At 31.5% G+C, this 20,982-nt stretch overlaps 5 protein-coding genes and 1 long non-coding RNA gene across 7 annotated transcripts; 4 read left to right on the top strand and 2 right to left on the bottom strand.

The window, feature by feature from the left end:
• Positions 1 to 297: 297 nt before the first annotated feature.
• Positions 298 to 1,761, bottom strand: LOC124529718 (28S ribosomal protein S7, mitochondrial). 2 transcript variants are annotated; one of them, XM_047103600.1, is made up of 4 exons: positions 1,538 to 1,761; positions 1,246 to 1,459; positions 694 to 928; positions 298 to 582 (listed from the first exon to the last, which is right to left on the bottom strand). In XM_047103600.1, exons 2-4 carry the CDS (start codon positions 1,425 to 1,427, stop codon positions 364 to 366), a joined length of 636 nt encoding a protein of 211 aa, XP_046959556.1. In that variant the 5' UTR covers positions 1,428 to 1,459; positions 1,538 to 1,761; the 3' UTR covers positions 298 to 363. The 2 variants fall into 2 exon arrangements, with proteins under 2 accessions (XP_046959556.1, XP_046959555.1); XM_047103599.1 differs by having other exon boundaries at positions 1,246 to 1,440; positions 1,538 to 1,759.
• A 473-nt stretch (positions 1,762 to 2,234) lies between these two features.
• On the top strand, positions 2,235 to 4,108 carry LOC124530030 (DNA-directed RNA polymerase I subunit RPA43). The gene is made up of 4 exons (XM_047104003.1): positions 2,235 to 2,527; positions 2,781 to 2,972; positions 3,216 to 3,368; positions 3,662 to 4,108. The coding sequence occupies exons 1-4, from the start codon at positions 2,349 to 2,351 to the stop codon at positions 3,963 to 3,965; spliced, it is 828 nt and encodes a 275-aa protein (XP_046959959.1). The 5' UTR covers positions 2,235 to 2,348; the 3' UTR covers positions 3,966 to 4,108.
• A 3,463-nt stretch (positions 4,109 to 7,571) lies between these two features.
• Positions 7,572 to 11,727, top strand: LOC124529810 (dual specificity mitogen-activated protein kinase kinase 4-like). Its single transcript, XM_047103726.1, has 8 exons — positions 7,572 to 7,853; positions 7,932 to 8,124; positions 8,554 to 8,706; positions 9,287 to 9,431; positions 9,551 to 9,720; positions 9,796 to 9,925; positions 10,013 to 10,233; positions 10,639 to 11,727. Exons 1-8 carry the CDS (start codon positions 7,820 to 7,822, stop codon positions 10,820 to 10,822), a joined length of 1,230 nt encoding a protein of 409 aa, XP_046959682.1. The 5' UTR covers positions 7,572 to 7,819; the 3' UTR covers positions 10,823 to 11,727.
• Positions 11,728 to 11,731: 4 nt separating this feature from the next.
• On the bottom strand, positions 11,732 to 17,676 carry LOC124529811. The gene is made up of 2 exons (XM_047103728.1): positions 17,303 to 17,676; positions 11,732 to 12,100 (listed from the first exon to the last, which is right to left on the bottom strand). The coding sequence occupies exons 1-2, from the start codon at positions 17,580 to 17,582 to the stop codon at positions 11,805 to 11,807; spliced, it is 576 nt and encodes a 191-aa protein (XP_046959684.1). The 5' UTR covers positions 17,583 to 17,676; the 3' UTR covers positions 11,732 to 11,804.
• LOC124529812 lies at positions 12,269 to 15,140 on the top strand. The gene is made up of 2 exons (XR_006966439.1): positions 12,269 to 14,056; positions 14,818 to 15,140. It is a non-coding gene; the product is annotated as an uncharacterized LOC124529812 (long non-coding RNA).
• Positions 17,677 to 18,027: 351 nt separating the features above from the next.
• LOC124529808 (transducin beta-like protein 3) lies at positions 18,028 to 20,841 on the top strand. The gene is made up of 2 exons (XM_047103723.1): positions 18,028 to 18,186; positions 18,468 to 20,841. The coding sequence occupies exons 1-2, from the start codon at positions 18,164 to 18,166 to the stop codon at positions 20,830 to 20,832; spliced, it is 2,388 nt and encodes a 795-aa protein (XP_046959679.1). The 5' UTR covers positions 18,028 to 18,163; the 3' UTR covers positions 20,833 to 20,841.
• The last annotated feature ends 141 nt before the right edge of the window (positions 20,842 to 20,982 follow it).

Genomic DNA, 20,982 nt, shown 5'->3' with positions numbered 1-20,982 from the left:
AAAAGAAAGAGACTTAAAAATTTGGTGTGATGCAAACTAAGGTAGATTTAAATATATAAAATTAACATAAACTACTATATAAATGATACAATGATATAGGTACAACCTTTTCTGTTAATTATAGCTTATATTTAAAAACAAATATTTTTCAAAAGTATCATACAGAATATTATGTTGACATGGCTTACTTGCATCACAGCAATTATGAAAAGGACCCACTCCTCCGGGTATCATTGTAGATTGAACTAGTATAGATACTAAATTTGCTTAATACTAAGATAATAAATTAAATTCCAATTTAATGTTTACTTAATTTATATTATTAATCTACAATTTAATTACAACACTTAACAATATCATAAATCACTGCCATCTGTAATGTGCATATGCTCTGTTAGCTTCACACTGACGATGTATGTCTTGTTTTCTCTTTACAACTTTGCCAGTGTTATTAGCAGCGTCCAGAAGTTCCCACGCAAATTGCTCAGGGAAATGTATTGTTCTCTCCTTATCATTTGTAGCTTCTAAAAGCCATTTTATTGCTAAGAAAAGTGATCTCTTTTCTGTTATGGGACCAGGCACCTACAAAATAAATATATAGTAATGCAAACAAATCAAATAAATTAATAAGTTACATTAACATAAAAGTATCTATGAAAAAGAAACATATTTTTAAGGAGTTTAATTATTTACCTGATAAGTGATACCTCCTCTTTTTATTGGTAGAAGTTGTAGTAATGGTTTTGAATTTTCAACAGCTTTGTGTAGAATATCTTTGGGATTAAGTATGACTTTTGCCTTCTCTTCGGGTGTTGTTGCTAGATGATACCTCTCTATTTGTATTCTTTTAATATTTTCAAATGCTTTTTCAACCAGATTACGGGCCAATTTTTTATTGCCCATTTTCATGACATGATTTATAAGTTTACTGAAAACACAGAATTATCTTTGTTAGTTACAATTTTTAAGTATGCATAGAAATACTTAAGAGTATACATTAATGTAAATTTAAACTATATCCATTTATACTTGGTAGAAATCCAGCCACAGAAATTTTTAACAATTCTTTATAAATAAATATATGTTATGACATTTCAAATTAAATTTAAATACGAATAATAAGTAGATATTACTATAGTAATACAGAAGAATAACTTAAGTGTAAATAAACTACATTTCATAGAAATTATCTATATATAATCTTTATTAAGAATAGTGTGCATCAAAAATAGTATATCAACTCACCTAACAAGGGGATCGTGGTAGACTGAAGAAGTCTCATAAGCCGCAGGGGGTTTAACAGGTAAAGCAGCTAGTTTCTTTAATTCATTACTCTCAATCAGTTTAGCTTGGTCCTCTTTTCTAAATATTGGATTTTGAAAGTAATCAGGAAAACTGGTCGGCCTAGGATAAAATCTGTACTGCATTAGAGTAGACCATCTGTAAAAAATTAGAAGACCTATCAGTATAAAAAAATATTAAAAGATGTAAATATTTAAATGTAATCTTTTTAGGTTACTAATTATGGAATACTTACATATTAGATCTTGTACTATGATTTTGAAAAACACATTTTGCTAATGGCCCTACTTTATATCTGAAATTACTCATCTTGCAATTTCTAAAGTGAGTGCTTTTATTTAGAAGTTATTTTGAATACGAATTAAAAACAAAACTACGGTATACAGATTATCTCATCCAATCGTGGTTAATGGTTATATTTATAAACGTCAATTTCTTTTAATCTGTTGTTTACGATACGAACAGGAACCTCGTCAATAAATTTAACATTATATAACTTTATATTTTTGTGTGCACAATTATAATTACTTATTATTGCTATATTTTAATTTGAAAGTTTTACAAGGCTCAAGGGTCCTGGAACATATGGGTATTTCCATAGGAATAAAAAAGTATATCAACATTAAAATATGAAACTAAATATTCTACCGAGCAATCATTAAATTATTTTTTAATTAATTGTGTTTTTTTGTACTTGTGATCCCCAAGGAACAAATCATAATTATTTGTTTTTTTTTTTTTGTTTAATATGTTTATCAACAATAAATAGAAAAAATATTAGCGTATATTATAATCATAGAATGTTTATTAGTCTTAAATTATATATATAGTCTTAAATTGCACGGTCACATTATTTCGCAGTTATATTTAAATTTATTTAACTCGTTAGACTATAAATGCTAGCATCCAGAGCCGTAAGATAAATTAAAAACAAAAAAAAACAAAATCACATTATTTTCGATCTGTCATATGTAATTCTAAATGTTATTTACTTTTATTGAATTTCTAAATAAAATGAAATTAAATTTGATAATGCGATTTTAAAAATGTCAACCATAATAAAGTTTGATCTAAAAGAACTTCGAAAGTTAGCCAGTGATAAAAATTCTTGTATTATTGAGAAAAAAGTGACGCAAAACCTAGCATTACAACCATGGTGTCTCGGAAATCTTACAGATTCTATTAAAAATTTATTAGATTATAAAATAGGAAAATTTGATAAAGAGTAAGTAAATATCCCTAGAGATTTTTACTTTTTAAGCATTTGCCACCACATTGGTAATGGTGTAAACATATCTATTAATTAATTATTGGTAATATAGAATCATTGCTTTAAGTTTTACTAAATATATTTTAAGAAATCTTTTCGAACGTGACCATTCATCCAGTAAGATAAATATATCGATCGGTACCATTTTCTAGTTAATACTATTATTTCTATAGTATATTGGATGTGGATTTTTGTGTTGTATTTACAGATTTGATGGGATTCTTTTGAGTTACAAGAATCTTCGAGTTTTACAAAATGTAGGTGCAATACATAATGATAATGCTGACATCCATTTTCAAGTACAGGCTGATTATTTTATATTTCGTCCGTATGTGGGTGCAACTCTAAAAGGCATTGTTAATAAAAAGAGTACAACACACCTTGGTATACTCATCCATAGGTAAAAAGTACTTCTTTTCACATCAAGAATTTCTATTCCAGCTACTCTGATTTACATTGTTATTTTATGCATGACAAATAGTCATAGTTAATATGTTATTAATTGTAATGTATTTCACTATACTTTGAGTTCCAAAAACAACTTTTCTGAAATTCAAAATGCAATGCAAAGAGTATAAATTCAAATCCTAATATGTCAATTCTTGCTTACATTCAATGTAAAAAAACGTTATCTATCTTTTAGAGTTTTTAATGTAGTTATTCCAAGACCTACAGAAGAACCTGGATACAACTGGATTGGTAATAATATTAATGAAGGGCAAGAAGTACTGTTTCAAATAGTTGTATTAGATCTCTATGGAGCTTTACCATATATTCGAGGCAAATTGGATGAAAGGTAATATTGAAATATGTAGTATGCTGTTAGAAATAACCATTGATGTCTTAAATTTTCGTGATTACACATTGAAATAAAACTAGCTATAATGTATTTGAATTGCGTAAATTAATTATTTTTAACATCCCGACATCCGTGGTAGTCTACCCGTGACCACAAACACTGTAAAGTGCTCGACACGTCGGGATGTTAAAAATAATTAATATACGCGATTCAAATCCGTTATAGCTAGTTTTATTTCAATAACCATTGAGTTCAGTGTTAATTTAATCATAATTAAAATGTTATTTTAGGTGGATCAAAGAAGTTTTGGATGGAGAGGATGAAGCGATCGAAGCGAAATCTGCCAACTCAATAAATGTTTCGTATATTAATTTTGACAAAACAAAACCAAATCAAAAACAAGATGGAGACAAAAAAAATACCTCATCATCAAAAAAGAAATCAAGAACTAGCAATATAACGAAAGACTGCAATGAACAAGTCAATGATGAAATTTTAAATCATATATCTGAAAAGAACAAAAGTAAAAGACATAAAGCACATGATACGGAAGTTAAACAATCAATTACAAAAAAAATTAAAAAGATTGGGTAGAAAATTTAATATCTTGTCACATCATTTGCCTTAAAAATATTTTATAATTGTGTTTTTTACTTATATTATCTACCATAATAGAATGTTGACTATGAATCTTAACATAGGATTTCATTTTTATAATATACACATAGCAGACTATATACAGAACTTTTTTATTTATTTTATATATCATTCATGTACATAAAATAAAAGTAGGATACATAAATACTTCACAAAACCATAACACTTTATTATAATGAAGTGTTCTTCCTTTCCTGCAGTTGGATTATTTCCCACTATTACTACTTCATTATGCCGAAAATTGGCCATAAGTGATTAAAAGGGAAGCCTTTATTGGTATACTATATATAGCCTTTGGGTTATGTAAACAATAACGTTAAAAATTGACGCTGTATTACTTCAATTGAAAAAAAAAACTTGTTAAGGCCTAAGGATAAAGATTACCATTTACCATGTTAATTATATGTTTATAATTATTATTAATTTATTCGGCGAATTGCAAAATCCGTCAACTTTGATTAGTTATATTACTAGATAGGCTGTCAAAACGGAGAGGACGTCACTTCTTTTTTGTTGTAGTTTCTCTTTCATCAGACCACAATTGTGAGAATAATTAAGATTTGTTGTTTTCCACATCTTTGACAAACGGTTGATGTTGAATACATGCCTTGAAGCTCTTAACTAACAAAAAGCAGAACTAAATTTATGTAAAACTTATGTCGTTTTTATTATAATTCATCTTGTGCTCGGCGGTGAAAGGAAACAACGTGAGAAAACCGACATTATGGATGAGCATCTGCCACGTATAACATATCGCTAAGTAACCATCTCAAAACAGAGAGGAGGCATTTGACCAGCTGTGGGAAGTAAATAGACTATATTAATTTTTAGTCCACTTTAGAAAAACGCTTTTTACTACATTTTCAGTTTAATAGATATTGAACTGATGGCAACTAACTTCAACTATCTCCAGAGACAGTATGATTAAAAGCGTCTTCGAATGATAAATCCAAATATAGAATTAGATTTTTTAGATTGAATCCCAGGATGAAATAATTCGCATGTACTATAATTTTTAAACGTTTTTGCATAAATATTTTTAAAATAAAAGTATAGTGCTAATTATTTTAAAACATATACCTAATTATCTTATAAATTCTTCATCTAGCTATTTTCTTGTTGCTAGAGCGTGTCTGGCAAAAATCATATTTTTGGTTCTACAAGCAAGATATCTTCTTTTTTATACATACAATCAGAGTCGGATTCAAAGGTGTGGAGACCCTAGGGCAGGGCCGCCGTAAGCGGGGGTGCGACGCGTGCAGCGCACGCGGGCGGCACGTCCAGGGGGCGGCAAATTGAGCAATACAATACATGTACCTAATTCAAGTCATTATAATTCCCACAAATCCTTAAGTAAAATAAATTATTCAAAGCATCGAAAAATATCGCCATCAGTAAAGTTGAAAGTCCGTCGTCTGTTATCCTATGAAAAACTACACTGTCGAAGTTAGGACAATCCCCTTTAGCTTCCTTATCAATCCGTTACTTGTAGTAGAGCGTTGTCGTAGGGCGGCTTGAAGGGTATCACGCCGTAAGTTATACTGGTGGTCGCTCGAAATAGCAGAGCTACGGGCACCGTTAAACCGGGCGCGGAGGGCATACGTTCGCTGTCGCAGGCGCAACGTGCTCAACGCAAACTTAGAGGTACACCTGTGGGCTGCACATCGTCAGTTGAAAAAACCCTGAAGACCCGGACAATGGAGGCGGTGGTCCAAGGGAACGTAGTCCTAACGGTATCACCGGACGTGGCGAACGACTTCAATAGTCTTCCTTTCTTTTTTTCTTAATTACGGCATCCACGGGGTCATGAGCCAATGCCTTTTTTATATTTTACATTTATACACTTTGGCGTTTTATACTTTATATTTTTACTTAACATCAGCAGATATTCGTTAGACTTCAAGCTCGCCGTCTTCCTTTCGAGACCATAGGACCATTTCGATATCACGAGTTGCCTTCCTATCTCAGAAGGCCGTTGGGGCATACCTCCAGGATCAGGTGATCCTTTGGGAGGGGGCGATGGACGACTTGTCCGGCGTTTGAAGTTGGTTTGACTGGCTCCTGCGGGCACCGACCTCGCCCGGGATGGGTGTGTTGTGTCACGGTGACGGGACGAACCTTTCAGATGGCGCCCCTAAAGTCGGAGTGTCGCTCACGGTGGATCAAATCGAGATGCTGGTCTTGATGGTTTCTCTAACTAAAACGGAGGGCCTCCTAATCCACGGTCCTTGCTGAGGTCTCCTCGAGGAGCGTCTACCGCCCTCCAAGAGACGGCATTTAAGGCGCACATATGAAGGATCAGGGCCTCATCCTGGATGGAGCTTCGTGCAACATTTTGTCCAACTCAGCTTAAAGCTCATCAATGCCAACGTAGGAGGACCTCCTAAAGCATAAGCAAAACATGTTCATTCAACATGACCTTGGTTTTATCCAATTTCATCCGTAGGCCGATACGCATAGAAGAATCAGCAAGCGTCTGCAAATCTTAAGTGAGAGATGTATTCGCCATTGATGTTGATGCATGTCCTTTCCAGTTCAGCGTCTTGAACATATCCTCCATTGAATTATTAAACTATTTGGGGGAAATAACGTCTCACACCTTGATGCAATGGTATGGGATTTGTTTACTGATTCTGTACTTGAACGGAAAATACACCTATTTGGTTGGACTCCCTTAATGCTCGTAACAAGGTTCTATCGGGACCGTGGGTACAGTGCTGCTGACCCGCTTCGCCGAAGAAGACCAGTAGAAGGGGTCTTCGCTATGGATGTCTTCTCCTCCCACCATAAGTGTCCCGGGGTTAAGGGTTTCTGTACCCTGAGAACTCCCTAGGAAGTGGAACTCCGCAGAGGTGAGCCTACCGTTAGGACGTCACGGTAGTATGCACAAAAGATTTCGTAACATCCTCCAAAAAGACAGAGTGGGTCGCTAACGTTGGTTTTTTAGCAGGTATACACCCCGCCCCCCACCTCATGTGGAGGAATAGTGGTATGCGTTTTTGCGAAAAAAAGGGCGGCATAATAGTTATTGCACGCGGGCGACAAAACAGCTAGCGGCGGGCCTGCCCTAGGGCCACAAAGAAGTTGTGTCCCTAGAGCAACAGAGGTTTATTTATGTGAATATTTGAAATCAAGGTTTATGAGGATTTATTTGAAAGTAGTGAGGACATTTTCGGATATGTGAGAAAAATTATAAAACCGATAGAAAGCTTTCGAATGTCCTTCTTCAGCGGAACGAATATAAAACTTCAAAGTTTTGTATCAAAATCCTTCTAGCGGTGAAACAAACATAAGCATGATACAGACAGAAACAGAAAACGACTTTGTATTATATTATGTCAAAATATAGTATAAAATGTAAAAGGATTACTAATCATTATACGAATATCAATATTTTTTATCTTCCATCTTTCTCCACTCATATAGTAATTAAAATACGAATAGTAATTCATGTGTGAACTTTCAAAATATAAGACCAAATATAATGTTAGAGCCTATCTTTTTAACGTAAAATGTATTCTATAATAATTGATAATTATTAGCCAATGGCAAATGGCAACACTGCTTGCAAATTGTCAAATCCTACCGTGTGTTGTGCTGTTGTGTACTGTGTGTGATTATGTTATTGAAAATCCTTAGCATCTACGATGCATAATTTGAACGAGACATCTTATCGTTTCTTGTTATGAAAACATATTTTTGTTGTTATTTTCTAATGGAGAATTTAGAACTAAATACTTAAATAAAAGGAGCGAATACACTTGCTGATTACTTCGCCTTAATCGTTAAAAATGTCGAAGAATGGCGAAGTGTCGTCAAATCAAGGTAAAAACCAAATGATAAAACATTGTTGATGAATACAAACGTCAAATAATTACTAAGATTTATCTAATTATGTTTCAGGTCCAAGTAGGCCAAATATGCCGAAACCTGATCTGAGCTTATTTGGTACAGAGAAACGAAAAATATTAAATCTTCAGCTCGGTGGGCCATCAAGTGATACTGCTGCATTTATGCCTTTTACTTCTAATGCGTCGACGCAAAAAGCACGTATACCATCACGAACAATTCGAGATGTGTTACCAGAAAATACCAGGTATGTGGATTTTGACTCAAATACACGAATTAAAGATACGACCTTTCTTATTAATGATAAAATAATAAAAATCTTATTATGCTTTTTATTTATGGATTGTATAGGATTTTTTTACCATTTAATAAAAATAGTTTACTTACAAGACTTAAAAATTATCTGCAGTATATTATTATCAACCTTAATCTTTTAATATTTTTATAGATTAAAAGCTTTAAAATGAAAAAAATATATTTTCATTTGGATTTAATTATATTGATTATGTATAAATCAATTTCACATAAAGATTTTGGATTAAATATGTATGAGCTGGGGGACTAAGTACTAACATTGCTAACTAAATTGAGTTAAGCTGGAGATTTATTATCTTAAATCATTAATAAAATATTTTGTAGCTTATCAGATTACTTAAATAATAATATTTTGTTTCAGAGATAGATGTAGGATTTATCCATCAATGCAATCATCAGGAAAGTTACAATTATCTGCTACTGACATATATGACTTTACATCAGATGATTTGCAAGATCTTGGTGAGATTGGCAGGGGTGCATTTGGAGCAGTCAACAAAATGGTACACAGAAAGTAAGTTATATGAAGTTAATGTATACAATTAAAACAAATAATATTGTTTAAAAACTAACAGTAGCAAAGGTAAATAAAGACTGAAAATTTTATAACATAACATCTTGAAAGAGCAAGAATAAATAAAACTTAGAATTTATCCATTAATTATTTATGTTTATTTGAGCACAACTTCTACTATAACCAACTTAAAAAGGCATATTTTTCACATTTATTTATTTAGATCTGAACATATTTGTTACTCAATTAAGATAATATAATATTAACCTATTTTATATTATTACTCTTCTGTGATTGAAATCTATACTAATTTTAGAAATGCAAAGTAACTTCTGTTTGTTACCTCTTCACACTTAAAAAGTGGAAAGGCATAGTCTCTTTTAATTTACCCTTCTAGGGAGCAAAATGTGCCTCATAATTTATGTGTTATAGGCAAAGTTTTATAAATTATAATATAATATAAGTAAAGCCTGTTCAAGTTCAAATTCAGCTACTAAGCTGCAAATTATTGGTGTATTAAAAAAACATATTTTTGGCACTGATATTTTAAGTGTTTACTATTATTGTTAAATTATTTTAGGACCAATAAAGTAATGGCTGTTAAACGCATTCGTTCAACGGTAGATGAAAAGGAACAGAAGCAATTACTAATGGATCTGGAAGTAGTGATGAAGAGTAATGAGTGTCTTTATATTGTACAGTTTTATGGAGCACTGTTTAAGGAGGTACATCAAACTATTATCATCATAAGTTTATGTTATAGTAATATTAATTTATATTACTTATTGTAATTAATATGTTCATCAACATAACAAGAATTGCTATATAACTCGTCTTATTACAGGGTGATTGCTGGATTTGTATGGAGTTAATGGATACCTCATTAGACAAATTTTATAAATTCATTTGTGAAAGGATGCAAACACGAATACCTGAAAACATAATGGCTAAAATAACTTTAGCAACTGTCAAAGCTTTAAATTATTTGAAGGAAAAATTAAAAATAATTCATAGGTATGTATTATATTAAGATACAGATGTCATTCACATAAAATTATATATAAAATATTAATATTTTTAAATGAACAGGGATGTCAAACCATCAAATATATTGTTGGACAGAAGAGGCAATATAAAGCTCTGTGACTTTGGTATATCTGGTAAGCTTGTTGATTCAATAGCGCGAACACGAGATGCAGGCTGTAGACCTTACATGGCAGTGAGTTACTAATTTTTTTCTTTTGTGATAGATGATTATCAAAAATATTTGAAACAGTATTGTAATTCTTACAATTGAACTTTTTAGCCTGAAAGAATTGATCCGGGACGTGCTAGAGGTTATGATGTCAGATCAGATGTTTGGTCACTCGGTATTACCTTGATGGAGGTGGCTACGGGGTCATTTCCCTATCCTCGATGGGGATCAGTTTTTGAACAGCTACAACAAGTGGTTCAAGGAGACCCACCTCGTCTCACTAACAAAAATAACATATTTTCAAACAATTTTGTCAACTTTGTTAATACTTGGTATGTTGAATATACCTTTATAATTATGTTAGAAACATGTTTATATAACAAAATATTACACTTTGAGCAAACTTTTACAAAAATAGGCTATTAAAGAGGAAATTGACCTTGGTTGGACTTTAAACCACATACAGAATAACAATTCTATGAAATTTATTAATTTCAAATAATCTGAGACTTAATCAGTGTAAACATTGTGTTATGTCACTAAGTTAAACACCACAATCAAATATATTTACTTTTCTTATTCCAAGTTCAATATGGATATTGGAATTCTTTCTTTAAATCTAGATTTGTTTTTTTTACTGTGGCACAGTGATTTTTGTTTGTGTGTGTGTAAAATGGCCTTTTCTCTTTAATATCACTCATCATTTTACTTTCAATTAATAATCACCTTTTTTACAGCCTCATTAAAGAAGAAACACAAAGACCGAAATACAATAGATTATTAGAGCATCCATTTATTAAAGGTATTGACCAGAGCAGAGTTGATGTTGCTGCATATGTGTGTGAAATTCTGGATGCTATGGAACGTAATGGTGTCAGTCCTTTTACTACAGACCAACCAGCTCAGGCATGGATAGACTAATATTAAGTTACACCAGTTTCATGTAGAAGTACTTGCAAGTGTAACTTATCAACACCTGGTTTTATGCACTTTCCAATTTCAATCATCACATTTATTACCCACAATTGTTTCTTTTTTAATGAAAACTTTTTCAAATTAGCTTGCCTAATAAATGGTATATAAACCATTATGATAGATGCGAAGTTCAAATTATTGTATATTTTATATAATTTTAAATAATAGTTTATAAATACTATTAGGAAAAGTAGAAAAATTCTCATAGTATCTGTCTGATAACTTAATTGCACTTATATGAAATATTTCATGTTTAAAGTTTGCAATTTATTATATGGTCTTACACTTAAAATTCTGGGTTCCCATTTTATAAAGTGATATTTATTGATTATTTTATAACAATATGAGTTTATTGCTTAGTGATTATTTATTGTGATGTAATTTTTGTTTGACTCCAAAGTGTAAAATGTGTTAATATTAGTTTACAGCAAATTTCAAGGAATGTTTTATTATAATTGTAAAAAAAAAGGGGAAAAAAATATGTAAAGAAAGTAATAACTTTTTCTGTTAAAATATATGTGTATTAATAATAAGAAGAAACTAAATTGTAAATTGCTTAAAAGGGGACCTAGCATTGTTTTGTGACTGTAAATTATTTTTAGATTGTGTTTGTGAATTGCTTGTAGCTAATAAACAAGATATGTATAGATGTAATTTTGTAATAAATTTGTATATACAGACAGATAATAATTAAACATAAGTAATTAAATTCATAGCAACCATTTTTATATGGCAGCAACACACATTAAAAATTGTTTGATAATACATGCAATTGATAATTTCAATTTTCATGTAATTTGGCTCACTATAATGAATACTGTTTGGTTAAGAAATAGAATGACTAAAAACAATATGCAGTTTTTTTAAATATATATTTGTTCAACACCTATTTTAGACTATTATATTAAATATTATAAGTATACATTAGTTACTCCAGTACTTGACCCATTCTCTTTGAATCTCTAACAATACCAAACTTGACAAATAATTTGTATTTAGTTCCATCAGTGAGTTCTGGTCTGAGATAAATAGCATCCATTGTTCTTGGTTTCAAGTCTAATATTGGGATCCAGTCATTTACATCCACAACTCTATCTATTCTCTTTCCTGAAAATCCCACTGAAGATATTTTGACGAATTTATTGTCTTCACTTAAATACAGTTGACCAATTACATTTTTAAAAGGAAGTGTACTTAATGATAACACTGCTCCTCCTGTTATACCTGAAAATTGTAATATTTCAGTTAAGTTACCACAGCACTTACATCCCAGAAAAGCCTCTTTTCTCGCTTCTGTTTTGTTTTGAGCCAGTTCTTATTGAGTAACAATCATAATCAGTTGGATTGGATATATACAATGAGTAAATTAAAATATACAGGGTTATTTGTAAAACATTAACAACCTCGCAGGGCTAGATTAAGAACATCATAAATAACAACTTTTGTTTTATGACCTTGAACAAAACTAAATATTTTTTCCAAAAAAACATTTCCAAGTTTTTGTTGCACTCTCTAACATTTCAATATCCTTCCGTGTTGCGTCATTCATATTTAATAATAATAGTAAAAACCCTCAACGTAATCACGTGACTGGCTCGCTATTGGCCAGCGGTTTTCGGAAAGCGCGTAGAAGGGTTTCGCGCCGCCCACACGCTTCGCTATACGTCTTCGTATTATCAGTTTAACTGACACAGCGACGCGCAAATGTTTGCAGGATGTAACAGATTTTGTTCCTCTCGTGGCTACGATGACGAATGTTTATCATAGTGTGAATGTTTGTATTTTATGTTTACGTCCGGAATTAGGATTCCCGGAAATTTTTACTCTGAAGTGCCGAGCAAAAAGTGATGTTCAGTCTCATGTTCCAATTTAAACACTTGACTAATTAATTTGCAAAAGATTATTTAGTTATTTGGTATTCGTATAACGTAGTAAAGTTAATTATTATTTTATACCTTTTCTTAAACTATGTACCTAATCTCCCGGATCCTATCTGATAATAGGATCCTCGACTCCTGATAATGAGACCGACTGTTAAGTATACTTTGAAATAAAAAAGAATTTTCATAATCGGTCAAACCGTCTTTGAGATTCCGTAACATACCTACCTACATAAAAAAGTCCCGACAAATTAAAAACCGCAATTTTAAGTCGTTTAAAAAAAGCTATAAAGCTAAATGAAAGTTAATTACGAACAAGAAAAAAAATATTTCTCAATTTTAACAATCTAAGTTAAAATAAGGTACCTATTTAATTATTTATGAACAAAAGACAATATGATTATTATCAATACCTAATCTTTTTTTTAGTAAAACTGCTTGTACTACTATTACTTTACTTTAATTTATCTTATTCAAGGTAAACTAATGAGTTATTTAATCGAACAATAACTAAAATCCGATAATCACAATAAATTAAAAACTTGTCAACATTTGATCTGGCCGGCCTATCCATCAAAAGCCGTAATAATATTAATCGTGACTCATTATGTAGGTACATAGGTAAACCACAACGCCTTCATACTCCTACTTATCAAAGCATAAAACTGACCGTATTAAAATGATAAAAGGTTAAATCGTTTTGTTTAGGCACACGGCATGTTTAGATGCCTAGGTACGTAATTTACGTGTATGACTAATGTATTCAACATTTAACTATTTCTATAAAGTAATATGACACACGAATCTATTAAACATTAAAAACAGGCCATCAACTTGAAATTCCGGCTACCAGAACCAAGAATTAGAAGTGCATTTTAAAATTTTTTTTTTGAGAAGAAAGGAGTCAGTGTTATTAATTTACATTCAACAATAGAATAAAAACAAATAAGTTTTATCAAAACAAATTATTTTTCAGTTTCAAAATAGTAGGTATCTTTTCTATCCATCTATCAGAATCTTACTGTAAAGACAAGGCTGTATGGTCTAGTATCATTGCCTATATCCAATCAAGATAAATTAAAATTAAACCCTGCAATGTGACATTTATGTATTTGTTTACATTTTTTTGCAACTTTTCGGTCTTGTTTTACGAGTTTGTTGTATGAATCATTAGTTTTAGATTTAACAGTTTTTGCAACTTACTTTTAGTTGGACTACTATTTTGCGACATTGCTACTGACCATTGCAAATTGAAAGTTTAGTTCTTTCCACCATAAGACAATTAAAAGGAAATTAAATAGTAAGTATGTTTATTTCTCTGCTATGTTTTACATTTTTTAATGTAATCTTTTGTTGGGATATTTTTTAATATTAAAGTGTGGAAAATTTAATTCATTCTTTATACCTAAGTTACCTATGTAAAATTTTGCGTATTTTGTGATACAAGATTAAATGTTGTCTGTTACTTTGCACCTCTGTACAGATGTGTACAAGACCTTGTTGATCTCCCTTAAACAATTTTAAATAAACCAATCTATTTAAAATTTTATAAATGTCATACAATTTCTATTCTCTTGACAAAAATATTGAAGAGAAAGCTCATCTTTGTGCTCAACAGCTTTCTTTATTGTTATTTCCTATGGTTGTTATTGGTATTCCTTTCTTTTAGTAAAATAAGTTTACATTACTAATACAAAGTAAAATTAAATTCTTAGAGGAAGCATAAATTAATAATGTTATTTTTGAATTGATAAGACAAAAAAATTAACTAAATTATTAAGCATGTAATTTAACTATTTTTATTTTCTTTTAGTTTGGAATTGAATAGCAGCAGATGTATTTGCTTAGATTTAAAATGTGAAAGTAAAGTCCTCATTTAAATAAAACTATTTTTATTTTGCATATGTAACTTTTTGGTATTGCTAATATTGCAATTAGAATTCAATCCAACGCCTCTGATGAAATGTTTGTTTTATGAATTCCACAATACATATTTCAGAATGGATTGTATTTTCTATCCAGTAAACTTCTGTTCTTTAATAAGTCTCATAATCTCTACAGGTAGACAACTTATCAAAAGTTGTATATCAACCATGCTGGCAAAGAGCTGATCAGACCAGCTGGGATTGGGTACCTCAAGCGAGCTAGACCAGGAAACTATCAACCTTCCTGCAAATTTTCAGAGGAAAATCTCAATTGAACATCAATCATAAGAATAATAAAATTATTTTATTATACACAAAAGGCCTTGTTTTTTATTAATCTTGGTATTGTATGTCCCTATGGTATTTAGTAACTGTATTAATATGACTCAATATCTTTTATTCCTTTCTTCATCTAATTTGTTATAATAATATTTTTGTATAATAAATTAAGAACTGAAATAATTTTTTTTTAAACAAAAAACAGACCTTAATTTAATAAGCTTTAATTTTTATGCTTAATATTATTACATTCTTGTTAAATTTTACATTCAATTGTTTTTTTTTACAATTTATTATGAACAAACTTTATACAAAAAAACCTAAGGGCAATATTTTTATTATTCTGACTGCCTCATTTACAAAAAAAAATGCAAATATGAATTATACAATTAACTTAAAAAATATGATCTTAACTCTGTTAAACTGATTTCACGATGGAATTAGGATCTGGGTATAAAGATTCTTCTCAAGTTAAAAGACAAACTTAAGTTTTAGCTCATTGATTTTGTTTTAACAAATTAAAAATAAAACAAAAACATAATAAAATGATAGTATGGGTTTGGAACCACACACCATTTAGAATTGATAGTTTTATGGAGACCAGCTAGTTTGTGAGTATCGCGTTTAGGTAATGAGAATGACTTGTCTGTTTGAACGCTTAATTGATACTGACTTGCTTGCTTTTATATTTGCTTAGGAATGTGAAACATACAATGAAATTATGTTAATGTATTGGTGAACCTATACAATGATGCTTATTTTAAATTAAATTTTATTCTATTGTACCTCTAAGGGTTAAATCCCGGGGATGTCTGTGTGTATTCCGCACATATTGTTCTATGTAGTCACCTTCACAACCTACACATAATCCACACCTAAAAATTAATTGTTCATTCACTCTCGATAGCACTTGTGAGTTTGACTTAACCTGGTCGAAAGCCCAAGTGATTTTCTCCACTAACATTTCACGGCTTGTGACACGTCCACTATACACCAATGTTTTGACGTGTCCCCATAAATAAAAATCTAATGGCGTGATATCCGGCGACCTAGCGGGCCAGGCACGAGGTCCGCCGCGCCCAATCCAACGACCAGGAAAATTGTTATTTAAAAAATTCCGGACTTCGCGAGCATTATGCGCTGGCGCTCCGTCATGTTGATAATACATAACACGTAAATCAGCAAGGGGTATATCTTCCTCTAAATCTGGTAGTGTTTCAGTGAGGAAACGTAGGTATGTTTCTCCATTGAGTCGCTCCAAAAAGACAGGGCCTAGTAAAGTTGAATTTACAATTCCTGCCCACACATTGACGCTAAATCGGTGTTGAAAATGATGTGGTCTAGTTTTGTGTGGATTTTCATGGCACCACAAATGCTCATTGCGAGAATTGAACAAACCGACTCTGCCAAATGTTGCTTCGTCAGTCCATAAAATAGTTGGCCTCTCGTTTAGCACCCAGTTACAAAACGCAACTCGCGCGGGTTTATCGGGTTCGTTTAATTCTTGGACGCGAAGAAGGTGAAAGGGATATTTCCCTTCATTGTGTACAACACTCCATGCGAAGTATTGCGATACATTAAACCGCCGGGCTGCATCGTTGGTGCTCGCTGCTGGATTGGCTTCGAAGAACTCCAGGATGTCTTCTTCTTCTTGAACTGTGCGCCTTGGCGGACGACCACTATCTCTTAAAGGAGAACGGAATTGGCCGTAATCGCGTAATCGCTGTGTGGCAGCTAGCATTGTCACGCGGCTTGGAGTAGGCACATTTGGAAATTTAATCGCATATTGACGACATGCTTCTGAAACGTTGTCATCGCATTTCGCTAAAATGCGAACCATTTCAGTATATTCGATATTGGAATATGGCATAGTGAACTTATTAACTGAAATCAACGGACTGTAAACTGAAATTAGCAATAAGAGCACGTTGCGCGGGCACATCAAAGCGTAAGACTGCGACGGCGCATCAAAGCGTTAATTACGTCAAGTCAAGCGTGTTAACTCCGCCCATTTTGTGGGTGGAGCTAAAATCAGACTATTTTAACTGTTTTTTTTTTCATTGCCGTATAGAGTTTTTAACATTAGAGAAATCAATTTTAATATTTTTAATTTTGTATGAAAGTAAAAATTAATGAGTTATGAAAAGTCATAAAACAAAAGTTGTTGTTTATGATGTTCTCAATCTAGCCCTGCGAGGTTGTTAATGTTTTACAAATAACCCTGTATATATATTACTGAGAAGAAAAAAATTAGTCGTTGTCACTTAGATAAACATAATTTACTTTGATACTTGATTGACTAAAAGATCGAAATTATACAACAAATTGTATAATAGTCTTACCGATATATGAAGCAATAAGAAATGTATTTTCTGAGGCAAAATTCAAAAGTTCCATTAAGCCACTGCTAGGTATAACAACACACGATCCATATAAATGATATACTTTGAGCCTACTTACTAAAGCAATATATTTTACAAAAGGAAAACTAAAAACCGGATCAAACTTTATAGGTTTTGATTCATTTTTTACTGTAGATGTAAACTTTCTGTATAAACAGGGCAATCTGGTAAGCGACATAGTGAAATTCCTCGTCGATCTGAAATGTAGTCTTCCAAACATGACTCACTTAAGGCTTTTAAAATCACAATTATTATTGTTTTATAAAATAACCTTTTATCTTAGTTATTTATGTCATAATAATACTATGTTCAGAAACAATTCTTTTCAAACGTATATTATTTTAATAAAATATTACTATGAATACTAGTGAAAGAAATATATATGTAAAATATATTTTAATATTTTTTTAATAATAATGCGATATGAAATCCAATGATCTTTAAAATTGTCTATTTATAAATCGGGACAAGCTGTTGTATTTTTTAAATAAATTTATTAAACACGTTGATAATGAATAAAAAAACGTTAAAATCGATCAGTGGAAAAAGCCTTATCAAGTTATACTTTTAAATTTTATTTTTATTTTCTTTTGTGCAACGAAGACACATTATTTTACCAATTATTCATTTAATGTTTAAATGTCAATTTCAATTGTCATTGGTAGTGCTCGAGTTCCAATTTTCGTTGTCACAATGACAGTTATAAAATACACAGGCAACATGTTATATATTTACATCTGACCCACGTGCTATTAATATTACAATATTATATTAAAATACGATAATTGAGGGGCTATAAATATGAATAGTACATTAAAAGAAATGTAAGTACTAAACCAATAATTTTATTTTCCTGTCAGTATTATACAATGTTTAGAAATACAATGTTTTGTGTGTTGTGTGATTTTAATTTCTTCGGTTTCCTATTCAGAGTTATTAAATTATGATATGCAATTATTTTCAGAGTAGATTAAATTATAATATAGAAGCACTCTCAAATATAATAACAAAGAAAATCGTATGATTATTTTACTGAGCAGGTGTACATAAAAAGGAAATAATACAATTTCTAACCTAAATGATTGAGTATTTTATTACATTGCAGATACGAGAAAACAGGCGAATATGAAGCTTTCTACACCGGCGGTGATATTCAGTGGACAACTGATGGTGGGCATTTTCTATGCCAGTGTGATGACATTATAAAAGTTATTGATGTAAACACACTCTGTAATACTCTTACAATTGGAGAAACAGCAGATGAAAAAGATGACAGTGATCAAATATATACTTTCCAAATGTCTCATGACAATAAAACTGTAGTTACTGTCCATAAAAGTGGATTGTTAAAACTCTGGGATAGAGAAACAGGACAACAACAAAAAGTGTGGCGGTCTGGTCACAAAGGAGCAGTTGCAAGGCTAGCATTTGATTCTAATGATGCTAATATTGCATCAGGTGGTACTGACGGTAATATAAGACTATGGGATATTAACTATCATACTTGTACAAGTAGTTTAAAAGGAGCAATGGGTGTATTCACTGTTCTCAAATATCACCCAGACTCTTCCAAACAACTAATTTTTGGAGCTGCTGATGATACAAAAATAAGATCATGGGACTCTAAATCTGGTAAAGATGATGTAATTTACACAGGTCATTTTAGCAAAGTAACCTCATTACAATTTACTCTAGATAATGAGTATATGATAAGTTCTGGAAGGGATAGAGTTTTGATACTTTGGAAACTTGGTGAAAGTAAGCCCATCAGAGTTTTACCTGTTTATGAAAGTATAGAAGCAACAATACTTATGCCACCATCTTTTAGAATACCTAATTTTAAAAAGAAATTAGAGACTGAAGGAATTTATGTCGCTTGTGCTGGTGAGAAAGGTATTATAAAAATATGGAATATACAAATGAGCTGCCTTATGTTCGAGCAATCCAACAGTCTTGTATCTTCATCCACTGAAGAAGGTGGACTAGCAATCACTAATTTGTTATTCAATACAGCAAAAAATATGATATCAGTGGTTACAGCTGACCATAATATCATAGTTCACGACTTGGAAACATTCACATGTATGAAACAGATAATTGGATTTACAGATGAAATATTAGACATAATATTTGTGGGGAAAGATGAATCACATATTGTTGTAGCTACTAATAGTAGAGATTTGAAGTATTATGAACTAGGAAGCATGGATTGCAAATTATTAAAAGGTCATACAGATATTGTTTTAGCCCTAGCAAACTTTCCTACTAAACCTGAGATGTTTGTGTCTTCTAGTAAAGATAATACAGTTAGAATATGGTGTCAAGTGACTAACCAAGAAATAAAATGTTTTGGTGTTGGAGCAAGGCATACTGCCTCTGTAGGCTCTGTTTTCACTTCACAATTATCTGATACATTTTTTACTTCTGTAAGCCAAGATAACTGCTTAAAGATTTGGACCGTTCCAAAAGACACAGTGGATCAAAAACTTATACCAAGTCATACTGAATTAGCTCATAGCATGGATATAAATTGTGTTGCTGTGTCACCCAATGATAAAATAATAGCTACAGGGTCACAAGATAAAACAGCTAAACTATGGAACGATGAATTGTCATTATTAGGAGTATTGAAAGGACATAGGAGAGGCATATGGTGTGTGAGATTTTCACCTGTAGATCAAGTAATTTTAACATCTTCAGCTGACAGTACATTAAAATTATGGTCAATTGCAGATTTAAGTTGTTTAAAAACTTTTGAAGGTCATGAAAGCTCTGTTCTTAAAGTAGATTTTTTGAGTAAAGGACAGCAAATTGTGTCAAGTGGAGCAGATGGTCTTCTTAAACTATGGAATATAAAATCTTCTGAATGTAAAATGTCTCTTGATAACCATGATGGGAAGGTCTGGTCAATGGTAGTTAGTAAAAGTGAGGACCAAATAATAACGGGAGGATCAGATTCAAAATTGGTCACTTTAAAAGATGTATCTGCAGAACGAAGAGAAAAGTTAGCTAAAGAAAGGGAAGAACAAATTATACAAGAACAAGAATTAATGAATTTACTACATGACAAAAAATTAGTTAAAGCTCTGAAATTAGCCTTGCGTATGGAAAGACCTTTTCATGTTTTAAAAATTGTAAATGAAGTTTTAAAATTCGGTCATGATAAATTGACAGAGACCCTGAAAGAAATTAATAATACGCAAAAAGAAATTTTGTTAAAATTTGCAGCAGAATGGAATACCAACAATAAAAACTGTCATGCAGCCCAACTTGTGTTTAATATATTAGCACCAGAAATTATTTCGGGTAATTTGAAAGTACCATCATTATCCAACTTTATTGAAGGTGCATTGCCTTACACTGAGAGACATTTTGAAAGATTAACTAATTTGTTACAAGACCTCAATTTTATTTCATACACTGTTAATTGTATGCAACCTCATCCTGTCAAAAGTATAGACCAAAATTAAAAGTTAAAATTATTACGTAGTTTTATTGAATTATAATTTATAATTTTAATCTCTATAATTAACAATGTCAATAAACCACTTATCTATGGCGCACGTTTGCTCTGACGCACAAAAAACTGTGTCATTTAACTTATACTTGCGAAATGCAAA

Source organism: Vanessa cardui, chromosome 5, assembly GCF_905220365.1.
Source record: "Vanessa cardui chromosome 5, ilVanCard2.1, whole genome shotgun sequence".
NCBI lineage: Eukaryota > Metazoa > Arthropoda > Insecta > Lepidoptera > Nymphalidae > Vanessa > Vanessa cardui.
Note: the sequence above shows the minus strand (reverse complement) of the source record. Positions and strands in the feature narration are given on the sequence as shown.

Coding starts and splice junctions, on each gene's coding strand:
- LOC124529718 (XM_047103599.1), bottom strand. CDS start 1,611: ATGAGTAATTTCAGATATAAAGTAGGGCCATTAGCAAAATGTGTTTTT. Junction 929..1,245: donor TACCACGATCCCCTTGTTAG/GTGAGTTGATAT, acceptor CTGTGTTTTCAG/TAAACTTATAAATCATGTCA. Junction 583..693: donor GAGGAGGTATCACTTATCAG/GTAAATAATTAA, acceptor TTTATTTTGTAG/GTGCCTGGTCCCATAACAGA.
- LOC124530030 (XM_047104003.1), top strand. CDS start 2,349: ATGTCAACCATAATAAAGTTTGATCTAAAAGAACTTCGAAAGTTAGCC. Junction 2,973..3,215: donor CTTGGTATACTCATCCATAG/GTAAAAAGTACT, acceptor TCTATCTTTTAG/AGTTTTTAATGTAGTTATTC. Junction 3,369..3,661: donor CGAGGCAAATTGGATGAAAG/GTAATATTGAAA, acceptor ATGTTATTTTAG/GTGGATCAAAGAAGTTTTGG.
- LOC124529810 (XM_047103726.1), top strand. CDS start 7,820: ATGTCGAAGAATGGCGAAGTGTCGTCAAATCAAG. Junction 7,854..7,931: donor CGAAGTGTCGTCAAATCAAG/GTAAAAACCAAA, acceptor ATTATGTTTCAG/GTCCAAGTAGGCCAAATATG. Junction 10,234..10,638: donor GTCAACTTTGTTAATACTTG/GTATGTTGAATA, acceptor CCTTTTTTACAG/CCTCATTAAAGAAGAAACAC.
- LOC124529811 (XM_047103728.1), bottom strand. CDS start 17,582: ATGTTTGGAAGACTACATTTCAGATCGACGAGGAATTTCACTATGTCG. Junction 12,101..17,302: donor TCTTATTGCTTCATATATCG/GTAAGACTATTA, acceptor TACAATTTTCAG/GTATAACAGGAGGAGCAGTG.
- LOC124529808 (XM_047103723.1), top strand. CDS start 18,164: ATGAATAGTACATTAAAAGAAAT. Junction 18,187..18,467: donor AATAGTACATTAAAAGAAAT/GTAAGTACTAAA, acceptor ATTACATTGCAG/ATACGAGAAAACAGGCGAAT.